This window comes from Nanorana parkeri, unplaced genomic scaffold (genome assembly GCF_000935625.1).
Source record: "Nanorana parkeri isolate BGI_ZX_2015 unplaced genomic scaffold, ASM93562v1 scaffold120, whole genome shotgun sequence".
Classification (NCBI taxonomy): domain Eukaryota; kingdom Metazoa; phylum Chordata; class Amphibia; order Anura; family Dicroglossidae; genus Nanorana; species Nanorana parkeri.
Genome location: NW_017306388.1, coordinates 1,423,658 through 1,448,715, shown reverse-complemented (window position 1 = coordinate 1,448,715; position 25,058 = coordinate 1,423,658). Strand labels below are relative to the sequence as shown.

Below are 25,058 nucleotides of genomic sequence, written 5' to 3'. Positions count from 1 at the left end.
AACCCATCCTGTGACGGCAAGCAACTTTTTAGGTGTCTCTGTGACCCTGGCTGGGTACTTGTGGAGAACATTGAGTTCTTCTGGCCTGTGCTATTCTACCTGTTGGCACTAAACCGTTTTTGAATCAAGCCTGCTTTGTGATGCAATGCGGATATTCAATGCTTTGCTGCATGGGCTGTGTTCTTCATCAGCATGATGTTATTAGGTGGGCTAAAACAAAATTTTCAATCAGAATACATCTCTGCAATACACGTGTTTTTTTTATTTTTTAAACTTTACAAAGTACAGAAAAATGTGAGCCATGTTCTCTGCAGAATTCTTCTGTGTGCCATGGCTGCTTCATGATGTACCCTCGAGGGTTGTCCTTGACGCCCTGCGCTCACAGAAAGTGGGTTGAATGATGCTGGACATCATTCCGCCTGGAAGAAGACTGACTCTGGAAGGGGGGAGGTTGGTGCTGTTTCTCTTGAGAAATGTAAGTTTGGCCACATCAATGTACCCGATAGGTTCATTTTAAATTGTTATGACTGTGGGACCACAAAAATGTGTGACTTGTCAATGAAGCAACTTAACTGTTCTTATGATCAATAGGTAAAAGCAATCTTCCAGTCTTTTGATCCTGCCAACCCTGCCACAAACAAAGCAAGGTTCTTGCCTCCATAGCAGCAGTATAGTTTGGTTAAGGACACACCCTTAGCCTGCTAATTGGACCTAGAAGGATCTGGCACATTAATGAGTCATCACTCCGCTCTCCCTACCTGTCAGTAAATTCCTATTCAGCACATGTGCACTGCTGCAGCTCCTAAATGATTCCTGGTAGTAACCCACCCACTCCAGGAAAAAAAAAACTGTCTATCTAAGCTGTCCAAATAATAATGTCCCACTGCCATTTTAGAGCAAAAGCCATCCTTTGATAACATTTAGGGCTGTTTATACTACTGCATTGGAGTAATGTGAGCTAGTGAGTTTAAATTATTTTGAATGGCGCCACAATGTTTGTTCAGAGAGCAGGTGAAAAAAAAAGCAGGCCAAAGTGTGCTCCTTGATTAGTAAGCTACTTCAGCAGCATAGGTTGCAGATCCTGTCCGTTTTGTACCTCCTGCAGAAGTGCCCAAGATGGCCACCTTTTCTGCCTACCCCTAGCCTGACACCTTTTGAAAGTGTTACACATTACTGATCATGTGAGCACTTAAAAAAAAAAAATAAATAACTAAAAAAAAAACTGCCCGGCTAAAAAAAAATAAAGAATTACCACCTGGATTTAGCTAAGCAACTAGATAAGAGCCTTAAATTGGATAATTACTAGGGTTGGGTTTTTGTACCCAAAAAATGAGGTCATCAAGAACAGTGTAACTGATAACAGCCAGCACAGGCAGAGAGCAAAGGAAGTTATCCTTAGGTCATTGTTTCACTTATTGAACAGATATAACAAAACACTTTCAAACGTACTGTATATTTAACAGAACAAAGAGAAACAAATAAGAGACGTTTATTATGGTTTTGATAACCTTTAGGATTTAATCATTTGTATCTCTACAACTATGATGTTAAAGACTATAGCAGCACTCTTATTTTAGTCCCAAGCTCTTCTTTAATGGGATGTATTGGAGAAACAGGTGAAGTCGAGCCCTTGAATGCCCCTTAAAGTGGCAGATTTGTGCTCGACACATTTTGTTAAACTTCTTTTGATGTCCCGAAGAACATTGCATCCGATGGTCATTCAAACTCATTCTATTTGTGCTGCCCTGCTAGACCCTTTCATCCACGTGAATTGTTTGTTTTGCCAACTAAAAGCTCCTCTAGAGACAATTATTCACAGTAAGAAAAGAAGAGGGGGGAAAAGTTACTCCGAAAAGTTTCCCTTTTTTTCACGTCATTTGGCTTTCCTTTTGCCGGTGAGATAATTGTTTTTCAATTTCTGCATTGATGGTGAACTTGTAGCAAAGGGATGCAGAAAATGGTATTGATGGTGTTGCTATGGGTACCGCATCTTTAGCCTAGCACAATTTGGCATTGTTGCTGCAGAAGTGGGGTGCGGTGGGGGCTTTCCTAGAGCACAACTGTTTTCTATTCCCTGGTTCATGTGCCCATGAACTTTGCCTTGGAGAGCTCGGGCCTGGTATGCTGGCTAGATCCAGCAGCTTGAAGACAAAAGAGAACATGCCACAACAGGTGAAAGGGACATCCATTAACATAGGAAAAACCTATTTTTTAGTGGTTTTACTATTGACTACCTACCTTGTTTTTTTTTTTCTTGTTACCAGAGTTGGAAAAGAAGGGAAATCTTCCAGTGGGGGTGCCTGTTCCAGTGTAAAGCGTATTTCCTCTTATTTCCCATTGTGCCAGATGTCACAGATGGTAGTATATGGACAAGAGTTTTAACCACTGCCTACAAGGCTTATATAATTGCCTTTCGTGGAGAAAATGCTGCTCCATGATGCAAGACACATGTGAAGGTCTAGATCAGGGGTAGCCAAACTCCGGCCCTCCAGCTGTGGTGAAACTACAAATCCCATGATGCATCTCTCTCCAGGAGTCATGTCTGTGGCTGTGAGAATCTTGCAATGCCTCATGGGATTTGTAGTTCCACCACAGCTGGAGGGCCGGAGTTTGGTTACCCCTGGTCTAGATGCTTGGTCATATGACCTCTATTAAAAAGTAAAAGTTCTAATTGGCTAGTACTCCCTTATCGTCTGGATCATGTGATCAACATGTGGTCACCACTAGAGGGAGCCTTAAACAGCACAGAAGTGCGGGTTAGAGCTAAGCAGGAACTGTGTGCTATCAGATATGTTTTTTTAAAATAAGTATATATTTTTTTAAGTATAATAACCCACTGCGTATGTCTTTTAATATACACATCTTTATCATTTGGGTGTTAGGCTCCATTCACAGATAGCAGTAGCATTTTCCGCACAGTTGCACGGAACAAAACCGTGCAAACAGTAATGTGCAGATTCCGCATGTTTGCGACTATTAGTATAGCCGGAACGTGTGGAATCCACCCATAAAATCGCGCTTGGAGTATTTTGCAGGTCTGGTATTGCACGGCCGCTGCAATAGTCTGAACAATGCATTGTTTTTTTTATGTTAACCGCTCATGTGTGAATAGAGCCTAAGTGATCCTTCAACCTTACTCAGAATTTCAAATGATTACATCTTACTTCTTCTCTTGGCACCGAGCTGAAGTTAAGTTTCTAGTACAGAACATACAGGAAATACAGTTGTTTGGAAGAAAATGGCAATTTATTTTTCTAGGAGTATATCTTGATTTTGGATCGTATTATGCGTGTTTTATTGTGGCTGTCTTGTAATGTTATTTACTTTGTGATTATTGGGGGTTTTCAGGGCCAGAGCTGAGTAGGACTCTGTCCAAGTGATAGAAATGTTTGGCTACACTGCTCCGGTCACTCCTGCCTTAGTTTCAACCAAATGTTTCTTTCGCACTTCATGGGATACCTGCAGTCCTAAGGTTAAGAAACAATTCTACAGTGTATCACTTGTATGCATGGCAGACCTCCTATGACAGTTCCAGGTTCTGTTCCAGGCTTTTAAAACAGACCAACTGCATAATGTTTTTTATATGTTGGGTCTAGTTGTTATCACATAGTATTAATATAAGAAGGTCTGAAGCAGACCTGTCTTCTTAAAATGAAAGTACATCTAAAGTAGAGCTTCAGACAAAATATTTCTTCTTGTTCTTGAGTGAGACGTGTCAGGCTCTTTATCGCAATGTCCCCATTGGGGACATTCCCGTCTCTTCCTGTTGGGTCACTGAAAACAATAAAAAAAAAAAAACCCTCCCAGAAACAAGGGACACAAAGCAATGATATCCTGACAGAGGTTATGTCATTTCCCTGCCCTTTCCAAAGGTGTTAAAGTTGTGGTTGTGTTGGAGTTCCAATTTTTATATTTATCTAGTGAGCTAGTAATTATGTACTGTTCCTTTAGTACAAGTTGTTCCTTTAGTACAAGTTGTCCTTTAATTAGGGGCGCACCGATACCATTTTTTCAAGATCAAGTATGAGTACCGATACTTTTCCTCAAGTACTTGCTGATACCAATTGCCGATACTTTTTTTTTTTTTTTTTTTTAGTGTAATGACAGTTTTTCTAAAACAATTTAGACTATTTTTTTAGGACAGTGGTGGAGTGCCAGGGCCCTGTCCCAGCTGCAACCATGGCAGTTCTGCCACTGACTCCAAGCTGTAGAGGGACTACAAATCTCAGCAATAAATTATACAGCAATGCAGAATACCACCAGCTATAAAGGACTGCACATCCCAGCAATATATTACACAGCAATGCTTAATACTCCGTGTTGCTCTTGGCTGGCGGTCTGATGTCTTCAAGGTCTGAGGGGGGTCTGAGGTGGGCTGCGCGGGGTCTCGCCATGGGTCCGCAGGCGGAAGAAGCACTGTAAGTAGCGCCCTGGCTCCCCAGTAAGGAGGAGGAGGATGTGTGGGTCGTTGCTGTAAACAGATGCTGCAGTTCACAGGAAGGCTGCTGAGGTCCCCAGCAAGTGCGGGACCTCAGGCAGCCATTTCAGTGTAAAAATGTAAAGCGCTGGTATTGTTGTTTAGTAACGAGGCATTTCATGAGTATGACAACTCATGAAAAGTGGTGCCCAGTATCGGCACCAATATAGGTATCGGTGCATCCCTAGTAAGACTTGTTTGGGTGACATCTGTATAAAAGGGCATTTCCCCCACATCAGAGAGATTTTTTCTTACTTCTGTCTACAGAACTGGAAGTGATGAGAAATCGTCCTCGTTATGAGGAAATCGTTATGATAGACAAACATAAAAAAAGGGTTTTCATTGTTTCCTACACCATTCAATATTACATGATTTGGGTTTAGTTGTACTTCAAACATGAAAACAATGATTGTAGTTAGGCTTTAAAGGAAACATGTTCATCTTTGAGGCTTCCATTGCTGGCCTCTGTTTCAGGAAAGGCTGGGGGCCTGGCTGGTCATTTGACTTTGCTGATTTACATGCAGGAGTCAGTCGCTCATAAAATATTCAAATTAGACAGTAAACTAGCAGTTTTCAAAAGAGTTTTTAACAATGGCAACCATCCTATTTCTCATGTGACCGTATTAAATAAATAAAAGTGAAAGACCTAATCCCTCAGACTGAAAACTCTTCTCTTATGAAGGCATTCAGTCACAGAGAGTTGAAAACGGATTGCAATACACACAAAAAATAAAGATAATCGCGTTCCCAAATTCTGTTTGTTTTGACCGTGTAGCTTTTGTTGGAAGTGTTTTCCCTAATAGTAAAGATGGGGGTGTGTGTGTATGTGGTTTGGCAGTTATAAAGTGTTCTAGCCTCCCCCTCAGCCTCCCAGCCCCACAAATCATTTCTCTCCCAGTGCTGACAAGATAAAGTTGTATGCGCTGACGCATATGTATGTTCCTGAGCCTCCAGACAGGGCCCAGCTCTGAGGTGTCATGACAGATGTGCACGCAGAGCGGGGGACTATCCCACGTGCTTAAGACCACAATCCCATCTGCAGGGGGTGATTGTCCATTGACCCGGCCTGTTTTATTTTGAAATTGAAAACACATGTCCCTGCAGAGCAGACTTTCATTTGTTTGTCTAGGGACATGTGACCTGCTCCATCTTTTCTGTCACGTCTGCAGCGGTCCAAGCAGCTCTGGCTGATATCGCTGAGGCTTCACGCTAGGCTCTAAATCCCCCGCCGAAGCCTCAGTTTATCTGGGACGCCGTTGAATTTTCTTATAGTTTTTGTTTATTTGCACAGTTTAAAACTTCTATATGGACCATTGCAGGGGGGACAGGAGAAGAGACGGCGTGTACTGATGGGTTTGGGATTGCTAATTTTAACTCATCGTGCAGTTTGAAGGATCAGTCCATCCAAATGTCCATCCGCAGTTCTTGGCTGTGTTCACAAATGTCTGGCACAGATCAGTCCCCTGCTTCAGCCTCTCGCTTTGTCGCTTGCTACGAAGTAACAGTGTTGCAGTCTGACCTCTAGAGAAGTAGGAAATTGAGGCATGGAGATCACAAAGACATATTAGAATTTAGGGACTCGCTCAGCTCATCTGGTTTTTGTCACTTTTGTAGGACTGACTTTTAAAGGGAGGCAATAGTAGACATTATAGCTATTATTGTAATATTTACCTGAAAGTTATTTGGACTTATGAATTTATGACTGTCACATTTTTGTTTTGCTGTAACAATTTTGGATTGCTATGTACAGATTTGTAAATGCTCCCTCCAGTGGTTATCTGTGTCTCATGAAATGTAATTAGCATCACTACTTAAAAAGAACCTGTCAAGATAGTACATTGTAAGGGTGTGTTAAAGTAAGCCAGGGCTAGGCAACCTTGGCACTCTAGCTGTTGTGTAACTACAATTCCCATGAAGCATTGCAAGACTGACAGCCACAGGCATGACTCCAAGAGGCAGAAGCATGATGGGATTTATAGCTATGTCACATCTGGAGTGCTGAGGTTACCTACTCCTGCAGTGCACCATGTCCTTTAAGACAACACCCACCTATTCACCATAGCCACCCATTTACTGAGGCACACTTTGTTGGTCATGCTTGCCTTTAGGCCAAAAGTTCCAGTCTTCCCCAGAAGAAGAACAGAAATGTTAGGTTTAAGTACACGCGCGTTCCAGGACAGCAATTTTGGATTCTCCATCACTTTTAATCACAGCACAGTGGCCACCAGATCAAATAGTGAATCTCCCTAGTGGGAACACAGACAACAAAGACAATCTGCTGGGGGTTCCAGGCCTCCATCCCTCCATCCAAAACTGAGGGTTTGGCTTTAGATGTACTTTATATGGTATTTAAACCCTAAAACTGAGCTCCTGTTATTGGATCCCTTTTGGTCTGTTAACTATGCAATTGAAAATGTTCTCTTAAATGTGTTCATTACTCACAAAAAAATACCTGTTGTTTCTGCCAGAATTATTGTGACCTGATAACTTCCGGTGCCCTCTGCCTGTGCTGTCTGTTATCAGTCCCATTGTTACCAGTTCTCTTTCTGGTCTACAGAAATCTTTTTATATCTGTTATAGAGAAGGTGAGAGGGGTCGGTGATTGTAGTCTGTCCTAGGGTAACAAGGCTTCTCCTTCATAAATGCCATACAGTAGGCGAGTGTTGTCACCCTAGAACAGGAAGTATATTACTGGCAGCTCACCAAGTAAAAGAAAAAAAGCCTGCAGAGGGAAAAGGCTGGTAAGCTGCTATATGCAGTATAAAATTTTAGTTTTTGGGTTAAGATACTCTTTACAGTGGAAAATGTAGACATGGTAATACAAAATAGCAGAGCGCTTCCTGGTATCTGAGGGTGCCTAGGCACTCCGGTGCCTACAGCCTCATATCTGCAGTGAGAGATTTAAGGTCCCTTTCACACGGGCTGTGCACAGATCCCCTCCTGATCATAGCAGTACGGAGCGAATGTCAAACTGCCGACTCCCTTGTTGGTCTGTGGGGAATTACCCCCGATCCAGTGCGGCAAAACATATCTCTGATCCTTCTGTTTCTCCAGAGCTGGGGGTAACCGGGTGTAAACGGACACTCGTCCTTTTACACACGGCTGCCCATAGACTTGCATTGACCATCCGATCAGGTCCGTCTTAAAAACTCACATTTGGACTCAATCGGACCGGCTGTGTGAAAGGGGCCTAAGACACTGCTACCTCTAACTGCTAGTCTAATGCGATTTGGTGCTGTCACTATTGTGCTGCTTACTGTTGTTCTTGCTGGAGGCTCTGCCGTGAGGAAGTATATGTCCTACCTCTACCAACATGTCTGTCTCCATGCAGAGATGCAGTGCAGAACAAGGCATGGTAAATCAGAAATGGGGGGAAAACATCTGCACGGAGACCACAGGCAATACCGGTGTATACTGGAGTCCTTTGCTCTCTGTCTGCCTTTTTTGTGAACTATACATCGTTCAGCGTTTTGCTACTTTTTAAGGTGAAGAGCAACACGCAGTATGTTAGTTGAAGTTCCCCCTTTGATGTTTCTTTGTTTCTTTACAGAAGGCATGAACTGCATGAACAAGGACCATGGCTGTGCTCATATTTGCCGAGAGACGCCGAAAGTGGGAGTAGCTTGCGAGTGTCGCCCGGGCTTTGAACTTGCAAAGAACCAGAGGGACTGTACATGTAGGTAGTTGCACATTTTCTTCATTAGTATTTTGTGGCACCTTGACAAAACCCCAGGCTCATTTGCCGCCAATCCTTGCTTGTCTTCATTAAGCCTGAATGTGTGGGTAGCCATAAACAGGAAGATGTCTCACCCAGGATGATAGGCGATGAGACCTCTTGTAATCTTTAATTGACTAATGAAACTTTGGGAATCACCACAAACTTTTTCTAGCTTGGGCCTATGAGTGGTAAAATCTTTGATCTGCAGAAAAAGGCTATTGGTGGCACACAAAGAAGCTTCTTCTATTGATCTGAAACACTTATTACTGAAACTCTTTTCAACTTCTAAAAATTGCCTTGGTTGTCTTTGAAGTGATTTATTTGACTCTAAAAATTGCAGTACTCAAATTCTCAGCATTAAAGTCTATCTAAACCCGAGTCAAGTTTTCCTGCTGTCGAAGGCACCGTTTGAGAGATCCTTCACTTCCTGTCTGGTAAAAAGGATGTCCCCTCTACAGGAAGTAAGGTGAAATCTCTCTAATGGAGCTCTGGATAGCAGTATAACCCAGCAGGGGTTCTTATCTTTTCCCATTCTACTAAAAGCTAAAAAAAACACTGAGTATAGATACTTTTATACATTGTTACTGCTTTTTGCTTATCAAAGCTAAAAATGTGTTTTTTTTTCTAGTCATGTCACGAATGTCATATGCTCAAAACTTTGGTGCCATGAATTACAACATCATCCTCATCCCTCTTCTTTTGTGCTGCTTATCCCCCTGTATTATTGGCCAAAATCGAATTACCTGCTTTTAAAAGTAACTATTACCGAACCTGATATTTCAGTTTTTGCTGGATGAAATCCTATTTCTTTTGAAAACTCCATCAGTCAGGCCTCTGCGTGGTTTACAGCTCCACCTACTTTCAGTGGTTGCTTAGGTGAATTCTCGTTCTGCTGCCTTATGGTTACAGTATAGTATTTATCTATTCTGAACTGTAATGTAATCATACAGCCTAAACCTCATTCACATGGGTGGCAAAGGGGAGGTAAAACCTGGCAGTTGATCTGCGGTTCTACCGCCTCCCTAGCTGCCTGCTGCAATTTCAGCACTGCGGCTAATCAGTGCTGCGTACAAAAAACATACAGCATGGCAGGTGGTGCCGCCAGTCAAACGCGATCATTGTAATGAATGGGGCTGCATGACAACCGCGTGGGTATATGGTTGAGGTGCACTGTTGTGGGCACCTCCAGGTGCATGTTGTATAAAATATATTTACTTCATGGGAATTCACCTTGGAACACAATCTGTGAAATATATAAAGTGTGTAGTAGAAGCTCATTAGAAATCTGTCTTGCAGTAGTGCAGCAAATGTTGCAGCTTGTATGTAACATTTGACATACTGCCCCACACTGTCACCCAGAGTAAGTATAGAAGAATGTGTGGCCAACAGTGGCAGCACGTATGTCCAAATGAAAGAAATAGCCAGCACTTTTTGAAGCTGAATTCCAGATATACATTATTACGCATATTTACTTTGGTCCAGCTTGGCCCACTGTAACTATGCATATGTGATACCTGATTGGCTGTTGGGGATCCTGTAGAGAACTGTATTAGCCAGAACTTCTACAGTGATGGCCACGATCATCCGGTACTATGCTGTGCTCAGATGCTTCCCCTCTGCTCTGAAAACATAGGGGGTACCTAGTTCGCTCGTCTCAGCTGTCATTCTAAGAACACCTAGTCTAATGTATCAATAAATACAAGGCGTTGTTTGATTGGAAGAGGGGCGGTGTGTGACTTTACTGTCCTCACTAGTTCTAATTTTGTCGTAAAGCTGTGACACAATTAATAAATGTGCAACACAGCCAACTTTCTCTGACATGGAAGAGCTCTTATTTACATCCACTTTTCTTACCAATGATATGGCAGTATTATGGATTTGTGGTATTTATAAGGAAATTCTGTAAAAGTGTTGCAAATTCGAAGCACCTGAATTTGTTGTACACGCTAGGAATGCACCGATACTTTTCAGATATCAGTGCAGATACTTGGCATTTTCATGAGAACTACCAGGGTTGCAGTGGTTGCAGCTGGGACCTGGCTGTGGCACTCCACCACTGTCCTGAATTCATTAGGCGATATTGTTTTAGAAAAACTGTCACAAGACAATAAACAAAAATGTATCAGTACTTGTACTTGCAAAAATGGTATCGGTGCATCACTTTATTTATATTTATAAAAACAAAATCATACATTAAACCAGAGATATACAAATCCCAGGAGTTCTGTGTGCTCCTTACAAATGACAGCTGCCTCCTAGCTTTTGCATTTTTCTCTAGTCTAGTCTTGGAGCTCGAAAAGTATCTGTACTTTTACTTGTACGAGTATGATACTTGGTATCGGTGCATATTCCCTAGTACACGGTGGAACTAATAAAATGTTGCACGGGTTTCCCAATTTCGACGCACAGCTTCCAACTATATCCACACCACCAGGAATGTATGCAAGGGCCTTATTTAATTTTTCCCACTGTATTTAAACCCTAAATAAGCAGAATATTTTGTTGATAGGGCAATGGTATTAAAACAGTAATTTGCAGTAATCATTAACATCTCACGCTGGCTTAACTCCGAAACCCATACATAACAAATAGTTGTAATAAAATAAATTACACTTGTAACCTGCAGCAGTATTCCCCTTTACTGTCTTTAACACAAGTGAGCTATCCTTAGCATGCCACTTTTCTGGTTTCAACCTCTCCCACTTCCTCTTAATGACCTGCATTTGTATTTAAACTTCATATCTAAAATACTGATCCAAATTTGCTATTGCAGGTATGCACAAAGCCCCAGGTGTGTAATAATTACTGATCTTACCTCAGATATCCTCAGCCTTTGATATCAAGCATATGCATCAGCTCAGGCAATATTTTTGTGGCTTCAACAGAAAAACTAATTACATTGAATAAATGTACTGTGACCTGCCACAAATATGTGTAGGTAGTGCCAAATTAAATATAAAGTATCTGACTGGCTGCTGTATACCTTTTCCTTTTGATGAGCTGCAGTAGACCTCAGATGTGAACGCAATTTGGATATTCTTCACAAGCACTAAATAGACTTTATTTTAAACCCTTACTAATCTCTATAGCTGTAGACACTGGGGAGCAATTCATCCTCATAGTTCACAAAAAAAGCATTGATTTCTTTCAATTTGGGTCTTTGAGGGTGAATTGCTCCACAGTGCTTGCAGCTACAGAGGTCAGTGAGTGCTGGTTTTAAAGCTCATTTACAGTACATCTCGGTAAGAATATGAACATCTGTAAATGTTCGCAGCCTGGCCAGAGTTGTACTTTACAGTAAACCTGTGATGGTAGCAAACTTTAAAAACCGAGATCAGCAGTACTGTACAGATAGGTTGTTTAAATCAAGCAAGAAGGCATAGGGAGGGTTCTAGCGCTTGATCATGCAGTAGCAGTTTACGGAGGCCTGATGTCAGGACAGTCTTCAATCAAAATCATTTAAAGCGCCTCTAATCCCAAAAACAAATATTGAATATTTTGCAGCTTATCGGTCATTTTTTTTCAGGCATTTTTTAAAAAAATTCCACCTAGTGATCGTACCAGTAACGCACTTCCTGTCCTAGGCTGACAACAATCCTCACCCTTTCCATGAAGGAGCGACTTTGTCACCCTTGGCTGCTCTCCAAATTTGTACTATAAACACCTCCACCTCTCCTTATTTCCATTACATGGGGGGTGGCGTAGGTGGATTTGTAGCTTACAAAACATGGTCGGGAAGGCTGATAACATTGTTTTAGAACTTGGTTTGGTGCACAGAAAGTGATGGGAAAATGTATTTAGCCTAAAAAAAAAGAAAATGAATGCATCCACCATATCTAATCCAGAGCAAGTTTGGAGCGGTGGAAGTAAAAAATAAAAAAAAGTGGTGTGCAATATAGTGAAATGAAAAGTGTAAAATTATACAGCAATGAATGCAGAATGGCACCGGCTATAGAGGACTACAAAACCCAGCAATAGTACATTATACAGCACAATGCAGAATACCGCCAGCTATAGAGAAATACAACAAATCCCAGCAAAAGTACATTATAGCTGGCAATATTCTGCATTGCGCTGTATAATGTACTATTGCTGGGATTTGTTGTACTCCACTATAGCTAGTGGTATTCGCCATTGCACCACTGTATAATGTATTATTGCTGGGATTTGTAGTCCTCTATACAGCACAATGCAGAATACCACCAGCTATATAGGAATACAACAAATCCCAGCAATACATTATACATACAGTGTGTAATGTATTGCTGGGATTTGTATTCCTCTATAGCTGATGGTACATTGTGCTGTATAATATACAGCACAATGTACCATCAGCTATAGAGGAATACAAATCCCATGTGTGGGAAAGTGCAGGCTTACCTGATCAGTCTTCCAGCAACTTGCTTCTGAGATCGGGCCTGTCTATCGGCAGCTGTCATCCCCTCACACCTGCTCCTCCTTACTTCTTCTCCCCGCGTCCCTGTGCCAATCGTGGATGTGGGCGGGCGGTGAGCGTGAGGCGGGGAGGAGGTGCGGCGTGTGGAGCATTGATTCTGTCGGGTCTGGCAGCGGCGTGCGTGAGGTGTGGAGGAGGTGCGGCGCGCAGCGTGTGTGGAGCTGGGAACAGGGCCAACTTATCGGAAGCCGATTAATCGATGATTGAAAAAGTTGACAACTTTTTCAATAATCGATTATAATCGATTATGTCGATTTAGTTGTTGCAGCCCTAATCTAATCTCGTATAAGCTGCAATATATTGTGTTTTTGGGTTTAGTGATTCCTTTATGACTGTACAGATGTCAGTATAGTATAGTTGCTGTCGGTTATGTGCCCTAACATACCTCCTTCAGGTTAGATTATCTGGAACTGCAGAAAGTGAGCCTTGCTTTGCAAAGCTGACAGTAGGCTACTGCTGCCTTTTACATCCCTTCCCTACTTTTTTTAAGGCCTGCATATTAGATTAATGTGGGCTGTACACTTTGAGTTTGCTTTCAAAATAGGCACTGAGAGGTGCTATTTATTTCCCTAGTTGCCCTGGGTTCACTGAAACTGGGATATTCTGTAAGTACATTTTGACTTGCATCTGAGAAGTAGGAGCTCTGCATTGCAGGTCTCTTTATTGGCTAGAGGGCCTCAGTGACCTGCATTGGTAGATGGGCAGTCTATGGTCTGAAGGGGGCTTGATTGACCTGACTTTGGCACTAAAAACTGCCAATAGCTCACTGGGTGTTGTGGATTCTGGAGCTTTCAAGTGCAATGAAGACATAAGCAAGTGTCTCTCTCCTATTTTCAGCTTTTCTTGTGTATTTCCACTACAGGTTTCCTTTTAAAATGCTCAGACATGATAAGGTAATTGCCTAATCTGGCTGATCTCAATTGTGTGCATGTCTTTGTGCTGCCTGCAGCCTCTCTAGACATCGTCCAATAGATTGATTGCAGCTCTCAATGGTTCCTACTTCCAAACTCCATGTCACTTTTTCTGTATGAAAACAAAATACTTTAATAAAAATAGGAATGATAAAAAAAAAAAAACCATGTCACCACTGTGTCCTCTAGTAATGTAAAGGTCAGCAGGAAGAACAAGTGAGTTCTGCCGGGGACCAAAGAGCTCAACAACTCCGGGAAGTTCAGGGGGCTATTTTTCATTAATGAAGTGGTGTTCTTTGTCGGTAGCAGGAGAAGTAAGTATTTACTATCTCTTCTTTTACAGGTACAGGTTTCCTGGACAATGTTATTATGACAGCAAGGTCACTTTAAGGGATCCGTTTCTAGACGTGCAGAAACAAACTGTATACTGAAAGATCTCAACACCTTTGTCATTAGAAACTATAGGAAAGCTTGCCTCTGCTAAATGTCTTCTCTTGCATGAAGGAGGGAGATCTAATTAAATATATTTAATTTGTACATGAGTTCCAAATAGGGACTACTTAGCATGTATCCCTTCTAGACATCAAGGGCTCTTTGGGATTCAGCATACAAATAGATTGTTGAGCCAAATTGCTTAATATGCTGGAGTGTTTCCACCTCTGGTTGGCACTGTGTGATATGTCATATCAAGATAAATATAGTAGAGATTCACTTTGATATAAACACCCTCTTTTCTGTGCCGCTTAAATGGTTCAGAAGCGGTGCCAAATGGGAGGTAGAGTAGAGAGGATGGGTGTCTCAGCCAGCTGTTCAGTAGATAATACTGCAGGAACTATCTGATCTCTACTATCGGTCACAATCTCCTGACACGAACATCAGTGTGGTGGTATAATTGTTCTGTTTCAACTGCCGATTTGTGCAGTTGAACATACCTCCTAAGACCAAGGTTGTGCAGAAAGTATGACAACTTGCTGATTTGGCAGAATTCCACACGCAGTGTCAACTCACCAAGAGGAGTGAAATCCAATGCAGTTTATTTCAGATTACAAGCATGTTTTCAGAGTATTTGCTAAAGGTAAAGAAGCATAATGGAACAATATGCTTCCTCATTTTATGAGGGGAGCTTGTTTTTCCATGAGGGCAAGAAAGAAAAAAAATTGAGCAAGGGAAGCATGGAATGGCAAATAAGGTCTGGTCTAACCAGGGCATAACTGGAGGGGGGAATGGTGGAATGTACCAAGCCACAAAACATAGTGAAAACCAACAATAACGTGTGACAGTAACTGATGGCACAGGGAAGGGAGGAGACATCAGTAAGTTAAACATGTTTGTCCTTTTTAAAAACTTCTGTTTAGACAACAGGAAATTTGACAATGTAAAACATGGAAGCACTCCTGAAAGCGTATATCAGCCCATGCCTTCCTGTCTTATTTTTAATCCAAGCGAATTTTATGTTCAAAAGGGAAGCAAAAGGGTCATTGGATCCAAAGTTTAGTTATAGGTAGAAGTCTTCATAATATAAAACAAATTAACAATCAAGCAGGGATGGTGGGAGCCCTTAATAATGGATGCAGCAGGTATGCAGTCCTGGTAACTCAGAACAGAGATCTCACAAATGGTGTCCAAAAGATATAAAGTGGGTAATTGAAAGCTGAACTTTACATTGCCCTAATGTGCAAATAGGCCGCTTAACTGAACATTACAGCACAGCTTACCTCTCAAAATGTTCTCCTCCTAGAATGTGACGTCCGTGCTCTTCCTGGTTGACATTGGTCACATGCGCATGAGAGTTACTTTATCCCGGCACTCACGGCATGCCCAGATTGTACACTGAGCTGCCCATGTGTATTTCCAAGTACAATTAGAAGGGCAGGAGAATTTTAATGGCAGAAGAGGCATATAATCACTTCTGCCATAAACCTTCCTGCTAGCCATTTTCCAATTAAAGACCTTCGTTCCGCTTTAACTTTCCAGCATCTATCAATCTCTGAAATATCAGCTTTGGGTTGAGCGGCCCTTTACACTTTCAAAAGCACTCCTGCTATGCGTCAACAAAAGTTTCCAGCATGCCCTAAAGCCTGTGGTCAGTTGATAATTCCTAAACACAACCTATCTCTACTTTACCACCATCTGCTGATACAGCAGTCTTTCATACTCTGTTGTTTGATGTGAAGATTCTAACTTTTCCTCTCTTTAACATGTCTTACTGTTGTTAAGCAAAGCAAATTTGGAGTCTTTAAAGGAACACGTTTCCTGGTAATGCTATGGAAGAGTTTGTCTTGTGCTCCATCTAAGAATTAAACTACAAGACTGATTTTTACTTTTGTAATGAATGTTTGTTTACATTTGTATATGTATCTTTTGGGCCTACGTAGTAACCTGTAACTATGGAAATGGAGGCTGTCAGCATTCCTGCGATGACACAGACACCGGCCCCGTGTGTGGTTGCCACCAGAAATACGCTCTTCACTCCGATGGCAGAACCTGCATTGGTAAGTCCACCTCTTTGCCCTCATTCATCAACAGAAGCAGATTTTACAAATACAGCATCATGTTACTTCCAAACAACCAATTTTGTATGATAAGGGCAGATGTGACCATATCATGGTCAAAATAACCACTGTACGTATGTTTCTTGTTGCCTTGGAATCAGCAAAATGTAACAGAACATTTTTGCAAAGGGACACTCGGAAAAAGGGTCTGTTGGCCATATTGGTAATAAGTTCTCATTGATATCTTGTTCATTGTTGCTGAATGGTTCATAGTTGCCTAATCAACATAAGTCTTAAAAATGGAATAAAAACAGGCATGTTATCTCTTGTTTTGCCTGGTTTTGTAATAATAACAGTGTGCTGATGAGTCATCAGTCCGTGGCAGCCAATCGTAAATCCGGCTTTTTGAACCTATACATTGAAGATTTATGATTGGAGACAGCCAAATGCTTCTGTTTCCACTAAAATTACTGAATGTTATATTTAATTTGTTGAAATAATGGCTTTTGCCACTTTTTTAACATTATCTTTAAACTGAACCCTCTTTTTCCATCACCCCCTCAAAGTCTTATACTCACATTTCCACGTTCGTACTAGATTTTCACTGTGGGGCCTTCGGGGAGCTGCGCAGACAAGACTTCAAAGTCACTTGGCTGGGCAGCTGTTTCTTCTGCGTATGCATGGAAATTATCTACGTTAAGTTCTTCTTTAAGGAACTTGGGAACACCTACAACAGAGAACACTTACATTTTAAAACTGACTTGGACAGAGCCATTAACTGTAGCAGGGAGATCTCGCATCTAGAGCCCTGACAGAATTGGTTGATTTTGTACTACCAACCTCATAATTTTACCTCCACAATTTTACCTTTCCTGTTACAGCAGCTGTTCAAGGTGTCTAAATATGACTGTGCTGTCCGGTAGGCGCCAGAGTAAGACCCAGTGCAATGTACATAATAGTATGTAGTAATGTAATAGACCAGATCAGGCATGGCTTTCTCTGCAGTACATGACTGTGAGGACACTTGGGTTGAGGGGTGTGGCTGTTACTCAGCTCTTCCAGTTCACGGCACTGTAGTTTGAGTACATAAAGCAGCAGAAAAAGGTATTTATGGACATTTCTTAACTAAAGGACTATGAAGAAGTAAAAAGGTAAGAGACTTCAATTGATCTTTAGAGAACCCACATGTGATTCCACCCACCACACAACACTTATAACTGAAACACCACATGTGAATTGTGAGCATGCTGCAACCCTTGTTTGGAACCCCTTAAATATAAACACACGTTCACTTCATCTCTGCGGTAACTGAAAGTGATAATAAACTTTTATTTTAATTGCTGTCACGTTGCACAGAGTAATGAGCATATTTTACAGCTAACTGAATCACAGAGGTATTTTTTATGTTGGGGAAAAAATGGAAAGGGTGTGTGTGTTGCTTATTGCAACCAGTCTGCTGCTGTCATTTTACCAATGCAGGTTAGTTGCTGTAGACAGGTTGCTGTTGGCAGCACAGTTAATCATTTTTTATAAAACATTTTATGACTTTAGCCAGGATTAAATAAAAATTGTTTGAATTCCAGTTCCGTAAAGTATTTATTTGCATGTTTGACACAGGCCCAAGTTTCAGTCAACATGTTAATGACAGCACTATGCTGTAATCCAGTTGTCTGCAGTTTACCATTTCTGATTATAATGAGCTGTACTACTGTACAGATCCCATAGTGATTTGTAATTAGAGGTCCAGTAAACACACAGCTGTTTGCATTCCCAGAATAGAACTCATTAGCGGACTGCAGAGTTACGCTTACAGAATGCCGCGCTAGCATGAGCGACATGTAAGTTCTGAGAAGTTGTGAAACAAGGGCGCTATATAAGCAAGTCTGGGCTTTAGTTTTCTGTTGCCTTATGCAAAATTATAGTATATCTATGACCGGAGGCAAAAGTAAACTATACTGAATTCTCATTTATATAGATAAAGTGACGGCAGAATAAGAACACCCAATATGACATTTTAAAAGATCACCTTCATTCAGCTTAATGTAAACCTGATGCACCTCTGTGCAATTTAAAAAGATACACCAGACTATTTGTACAAAACTAATCCCGTAAGATTATATGTGTATTAAACATACTTTATGCGTGTTATTTACCTGTTAAAACCTTCCCTGTATAGACATTCTAATGCCTCAAAACCGCTGCTGGGTGTCACCATCTTTGGATGTGATTTCAGCCTCCCCTACCTGTAACTTAAAAGACCCTATAGTGTTCCTCTTTGCTCCTCCCCCAGAAGCTACATAAAGGTTATGTAGGAAGTCGAGGGGAAGGTTGGTGGAGCTGGGTCAGCGGAGAGAGGAAGAAGAAAGAAGGGCTATGATGTGCAAGGAGGAAAGGCTAGTGAATTGAAATCTTCCTGGAAATGGTCCCAGTTTTTTCTAGCAAGCTCAAAGGCACATTGCAAGTGAATAACATGTAAAGAAAAATTACTGCAAGTAAACATTTAGAATACTTGTTTTTCCTGTGCTTTCAACTGCAATTTTTTAAATTTGTTGTATGGAAGTATTGATACTGATATTGAGTATTTGGGCGAGTACTCATACTCGCCCAAATGCTCCGTTACTTACCCCCGATACTGGAACTTCCGGTCATAGGGAGATTTCCGCTGATCGGCAGTGCCGTGAGGGAACGAGGACCCAATTCTGATTTGGCTGGGAAGCCAGCTTCCCAGCCAATCAGCATAGAGCCGGCCAAATAGCATGGAGCTAGCTTCCCTGCCAATCATGAAGCCGTTCGGTGGGTAATGACCCACCTCCCAGCTTCCTGATTGGCCGGGAAGCCCGCTTTCAGGCCAATCGTCATCGAGCCAGCCAAACCGCATAGAGTCGGCTTCCCGTGCAATCAAGATGGGTAATGACATGCCGCCCGGCCTCCTGATTGCCCGGGAAGCCGGATACATGCTGGCGGAAGTACCAGTATCGGTAGTTGGTATTAACGAGTACAGAAAAATAGATATTAGTACTCGTACTTGATACGAAAAACTGGTATTGGTGCATCACTAATTTGGTGATCTTCATATTTAAAATATTATGAACAAATGCATAAACAGTAGGCCCTTTCAATAAAAACTCCTTCACAAGACGATCAGTAGATCCAAATACATATGCAGAAGAAAAATATATTTAAATAAAAATCGTGACTGTAAACATTTAAGTACATTTTTGAGTAACTTTTCTGGGAAACGTTTAACCATTTTCTTAATCATACAGTACAGGATACAGGCTTATTCACCACTGGTAAAGACTTTTGAGCTGGGGGTGACATACTGGGATCTCAACCTGGTTCTCTTGGCTCTTTAGAGGCCACCCTTTGAACCCATTTGGGATATTCAATCAGCTTTTTTTTTTTCTTTTTCTAGCATTTTTTTCTTTTTTTAACTTTCAATCAAGATTCATGTCTACATTGCTGCTTGAGCTGGTCTCTACAATTGCAGCTATCCAGAGCAGCCTTTCCTTAGCCTAGTACTGGAGTGCCATGTCCAGACGCTGCTAGACTTGACGTTGTGGGGCTAGCTTATAAGTGACCTTCACCACTGGGCTCTGCGTAAGATGCTTTCCAGACCCTGTTCTGGTAACAAGTTAGCCATAGAGCATTTTCCAGCTTCAGAGCTACTGGTAGTGCTCCGTGTTCTTTCCTGCCATTCAGCTTTTAGGAAGCATCTTCTGCTGCGGTCCTCCTTTGCAAATAGCCACATGGAACTCCCATTTCCACTCTGTTTCTGCTACTCGCCTACGGTGTCATTGGTCACCTCTGGCCATCCAACCCTCACCAATTACCAGCTACTTACATTTTATAAGTACCTGAGGAGGGGAACAGTCTTCTTTAACTGGTGACCTCAGCTCACATTACCCTATTGGTTCTGGGGGTGTTTGTTCTGTGCCTTCTGAAGGTACTGATGCCCATAATCTGGAATCCTGTTACCCTCTGAATATAGAGTCCACCTCCTCATTAGAGTCCGCCTTAGCGCTGCAGCTTGTGGCTAAGTCTTCTGCCTGATTGATTGGTATGTTTACTGCAGTTACGCAAAATATTTTGGCCAAATTCACCATTCAAATTCACAACTCTTAGCTGGTGCTGACAGAAGAGGCTCTAAGCATGCTCCCCTTCCTTTTACTGCTGATCTGCCCATGAACTTAGAGGCAGCAGGACAATCCGTTGCATTGACCACCTGTGACTGGGTTGTCTCAGTTTCACCCTGATGAGTTTTTGAGGAATCCGTCTTCTGCTGTCACTTCAGTTTTAGAAGACACAGTTTCAGCCCTTTTCAATATGAGTCTGGAATCTGGATAATAAACCTGCCTCAGTTCTCTGTAGAAGGCACTCACATTTAGTAATTCTGTTCGATGAACCCAGGCATTGGGAGTACACTGAGACCAGGGGGTGTGTCTATGACCGCCTAGGCTTACAGGAAGGGGTTGGGTGTCGGGTATGTAGTGCTTTTACATTATTCTATGTGATTATTCAAAAAAGTAGAACTTTGCAGTTTAAAACCAACTTGTCGGTGTACTGACAACATATCTGATTCATGGTATACACAATGATCAGTTGGGAGTCGTTGGAGCACCATTTTAACCATATGCTTGATTTCAGTATGGTGGGTCAAAGGCATATACTCCACATCAGCAACAGGTGGTAATGCTTTAATGTCACGTAGGATCAGTGAGAGGAAGGCCTTTCTGGCCAACTTACTTATTTTGGATTTACCCATGTTTTCCACCATTCTAATGAGACTCTTGACTGTTGCCCCATGGACTTTGATGCGTCAATAGATTTGGGAAGTCAGAAGCATTTCTAGTACTGTGATTGTTCAAGCGTCTTCGAGGCTCCAGAATAGGCAGGGTATTTTGATAAAATTCCCCTTTAGGGCGTTCTGCAGAGGTACCTCCTTCTTCTCATTGTTATGTGGGAGTTGAGCTTAGTCCTCAGCTGCATCAGATCTCTATTCCGCCGTCCACCATATTTTGCTGAGGAGATCTATCTTCTATCCCCTGCTAATCCTTGTTTGTACCATATCCTATTTGGTCATACTGACTCTTAGATTGAACCTTGGTTTTCTAGGTGAGTTCAGAAATCCCCATTATATTCCGTATAGATACTTCTGACCCTGTGTAAATACTTCCCTTTCTGACTGGTTCCCTGCAGCTCTTCCATTCCCAGCAATCATACTGGTCTGCCTGCAAATTTCTGCTGACTTGAGCAGCCATCCCCTTGAGTGTTTGGCTGCTCAGGTGCCACAGCCACACTTCTTCTCCTGGATCCCAATTGGCCACAGTCTCCTGCATTTGGATAGTATGCCCACGGCTCAGACTCGTGGCATTGCCAGGGAATGCTCTCTGCCTATTTCTCCCTTCAGCCTTGACTGAAAAATACGCAAAGGTGCGTATTTTAAACCTCACTGACCGTCCCCTGATGCTTGTTTTAGGTTTTCATATATTTCTGACTAGCTTCTATTGCTTGTATCTGATTTTCTGTGTATCTACCTTTTGCCTGTTTACTGTCCACATCTCTGCCTGCTACCTAAACTGACCTTTTCCATGTTTATTGACCCAAGACTCTGCCTGCTGCCTCTACGTAACTTCTCTGAAGCTCCATCCCTGCCATGCTCTGCAGCCATCTATATTCTCCTGTACCACTCTTCGTCCTACCTTTGCTCTGCCACCTGTTCCACCTGGCCAGAGAAGATAGCATTTTGTGCTAAGTCTTGGGGGCATCCAAGTACCTTTAGTACTGCTTGCCTTAAAAAAAAAATGGGAGCTGCAATATGTGAAACCACCTCACCAGCTATATTCTCTGACCACTGATACTGGGATGAACAACATTACACCCAAGTCGTCCTTCAAGTTCTTCCTGGGTAGTCCTCACCTTAGCCAGGTAGATGTGTGCTCTGGTAGCTCTTCTAGGCATGCAACCCCTTTCTCCATTGCACCTTATGGTATCAGGTGAATTGGGTCTTATAGGCTTTTGTAGACTGGGGCAACTCTGGTCTTTTACTTTACCAGGACATAATTCTTCAATTTCCCTATTCAGTTTCAGTTCTTGGAGAGGAGTTCCTTCTCCTTGTTGACTAGGCTTCAGGGAAATTGTTTTTCCTTCCACCCTTCTGGTTGGATCAGTTAAACCAGTTTCCACGTTATGGTGTATGATTTCGTTTTTTATCCTCTCATGTTGTGTCATTGCTCTCTAGTTTGAGAGTATTCTCTTGGTCTTTTGGCATCAGGCTTAGTTTCCTGTGCTAGCAGTTCTTTAGTTCACATTAGGCCTGTTTGTAGTTTGCTGTTGCCCAGCCCTCGGTTCAACGGCTTTTGGATGTCCAGAAAGTGAATGACTTCCTGTGTCTGTCAATATAAAAGAAAAAAATTGGATTTTTGTACTCGATGTAAAAACCTTTTCTTGGAGGTAATTGAGGAACACAGGTCTCACCCCTCTGTGTCTGTAATCATGCGATTGTTAGTCACTTTTCAGTCCTCCTCTTAGGTGGCAGTATAACCCGAAAGGGAATTACTTCTGTGTCCCTTAACAGACTCCAAGAAAAGGATTTACAGCGAGTACAAAAATCCTATTTTATCTCCCTCCATCTAATTTCTTTCAGGTATCTGATAATTTGACACCAGGTCACACCGATGATTTAAGATTCCTTATGCAGGTTGTTTGGTACTGTAGAACTATTTTTACTGTGACTCTGAAGACCGGGTTAGAGGCTGACCTCGGCCAAAAGGAATCCAAGTATAAACATTGCAATACCAAGCAGTGGAACTATAAATGTATGATTAATGAAAGCAAGGACATTAACTCTCGTTATGGTTTTGCTACTCCTTTTTAGAGTTATAGTGGAATGCTGAAAAATATTTTCAGGAGAATGTAATTATTTAGTGTCTGGTTTTACCTTGTCGAGAAAGTCACTCGTATTGCACTGGAGAAAAATTTAGATAATTGCTAGAATTGTTTTCTTAATTCCTTTGATTTAGATTTGACACATTTCTTGTCATATTTAAAGTGATTGGTTAAAATAAAGGGGTGGATCAGTAGGAGACCCATCATTGTAGGAAGATGGTAGTGTCACTTTCTCCGATGATAGTCTTGTTTGCCAAGAGCTTGTAGTCAAAATGGGTCTAGTTTATAAATGGGTCTGGGGTAAGGATTGCCTTTAAAAAACGGTGCCAATCCGTAGCAGCCAGTCAAATTAGAGGGAGCTAGGAATCAGATTGGTGGCTTTGGGGTAACATTGTATAATCGAAAGCAGTCCTTTTTTTCAGATAGTTTGATAAAGGGGGAGCTATACTCAAATATGGCAGCTGGTCCATTAAGGTATAATATTGGACTTCTGGGCTTATACAGGCATTGCAGAGTGCAAAGCAGCAATTTTGGTATTACTGTTACACAAGTGAAAAATGAATCCAAAAGGCACCACACCATACTATTTTATTTATCACAGAGCAATCGGCCAATCGGAATACACTTTTTTCGTTTTCTGAATTTAATTAGCTGAAATGTGATTGGCTGCCTGTGGGTTGCTGCCCTTTGTAGCGCCATATTAAATACATCCATAAAAATTCAGAGGATCTGTATACAAGGCATCCTAAACAAGAATGGGATGTTGGTGCTGATATTGGTTCTCGTGGGGCTAAGTGTGAAACAGACAGCCCCTTTTATATCTGTCAAATGGTAAAACTTCGACTTTTATCTACAGTTAAGTGGAACTCCAGTCAATTGTCTTAATACGTAAGACATACTCATGCATAAATGTTTGTACTTTTACCAGACCTAGGATTCTATTTTGTTCAGCCACACTTAAGATGTGAACGCCCTGCCAGACTACACAGCCAGGAAGATAATTTTTCCTAGAATAGCTTCATTGCTTTCTGGGCAGAATTGTCGTTATGGGGAGGCGATAAGCCAGCTCGGTTCTGGGTCACCTTCATGCTCCCTGAACAGACATGATTATGCTGATTCAATGTCTAAAGCACAAGGTGGAGGCAAAAACAGAATATATAAAACTGCATTATTGAACCAGAAAATAAATCTGCCACCTGCCTGATCTTTTGTTGCGGCAGAGGAGTGTAAATCACAAGACTGGCTTACCAAATACAAATCCTTTTTGTCTGGTAAAGCATTAAACTACATATTTTGCTTGGAGTTTGGCTTTAAAGTCTCTCACCTTTTTACCTCTTTATAATTCTTTAAACCTTCATGTTAGGATTTGTGACTGATTTTTGTTAGGAAATTCTTTAAAGAAAACTTCTCTCATTGAATATGTTCCTTTGAGCCCTTACATTGCAGTTCTCTGTGCTGCCAGAGTAACGGATACATCTGTCTTCACAAGCGTCTTCACACAGACTTTTATAGTAAACGTAGACTACTACTGTACCAAGTCTATTATTGAGTAATAATTACTGAGAGCTCTGGGTCTATCTCTGGTGCCTGTGTGACTACACAGTCCTATTTAGATACCATGCACAGCTGCTCTAACCGGAAAGTGGAGGAAAGACTATAAAAATGGAGGTTATTAGTGCAATGTCTGTTTGACAGGACATCTATATCTGTGACTTCTTTTGGGCTGTAAGTCTGTGAAGGTTCTCATTCATCCAGATCATGGTATATCTGTAAAGAATAAGTCAAGGCAACTGGACTTGCTCTATTTTTCTTGAAGACGTTTCACTGGCCATCCAACCAGCTTTTCCAATTCAGAAATTCATTCATTCTGAATTGGGAAAGCTGGTTGGATGGCCAGTGAAACATCTTCAAGAAAAATACAGCAAGTCCAATTGCCTTGACTTATTTTTTACAGATATTTTGGGCACTAAGTGCATTTTACTTACCTGAATTAGTCTTTGTTCCATCCATGATGGTATTTAGGCTTATTCTTCTTCTTTTTTTTTTAAAGGTACCATACAAGAATTACCAATCAGATTGCAGCCCCAGCTTTTTTTTTTATTTATTATGCTTCTTC

The 25,058-nt window shown here is 41.6% G+C and overlaps 1 protein-coding gene across 1 annotated transcript in view; it reads left to right on the top strand.

The window, feature by feature from the left end:
- SCUBE1 (signal peptide, CUB domain and EGF like domain containing 1) overlaps positions 1-25,058 on the top strand; it is a 233,039-nt gene that overhangs the window by 117,433 nt on the left and 90,548 nt on the right. The window contains exons 5-6 of the mRNA XM_018553435.1: positions 8,028-8,153; positions 15,938-16,054. Of these exons, the coding sequence (XP_018408937.1) occupies positions 8,028-8,153; positions 15,938-16,054 (243 nt within the window). The remainder of the gene's footprint in view (positions 1-8,027; positions 8,154-15,937; positions 16,055-25,058) is intronic.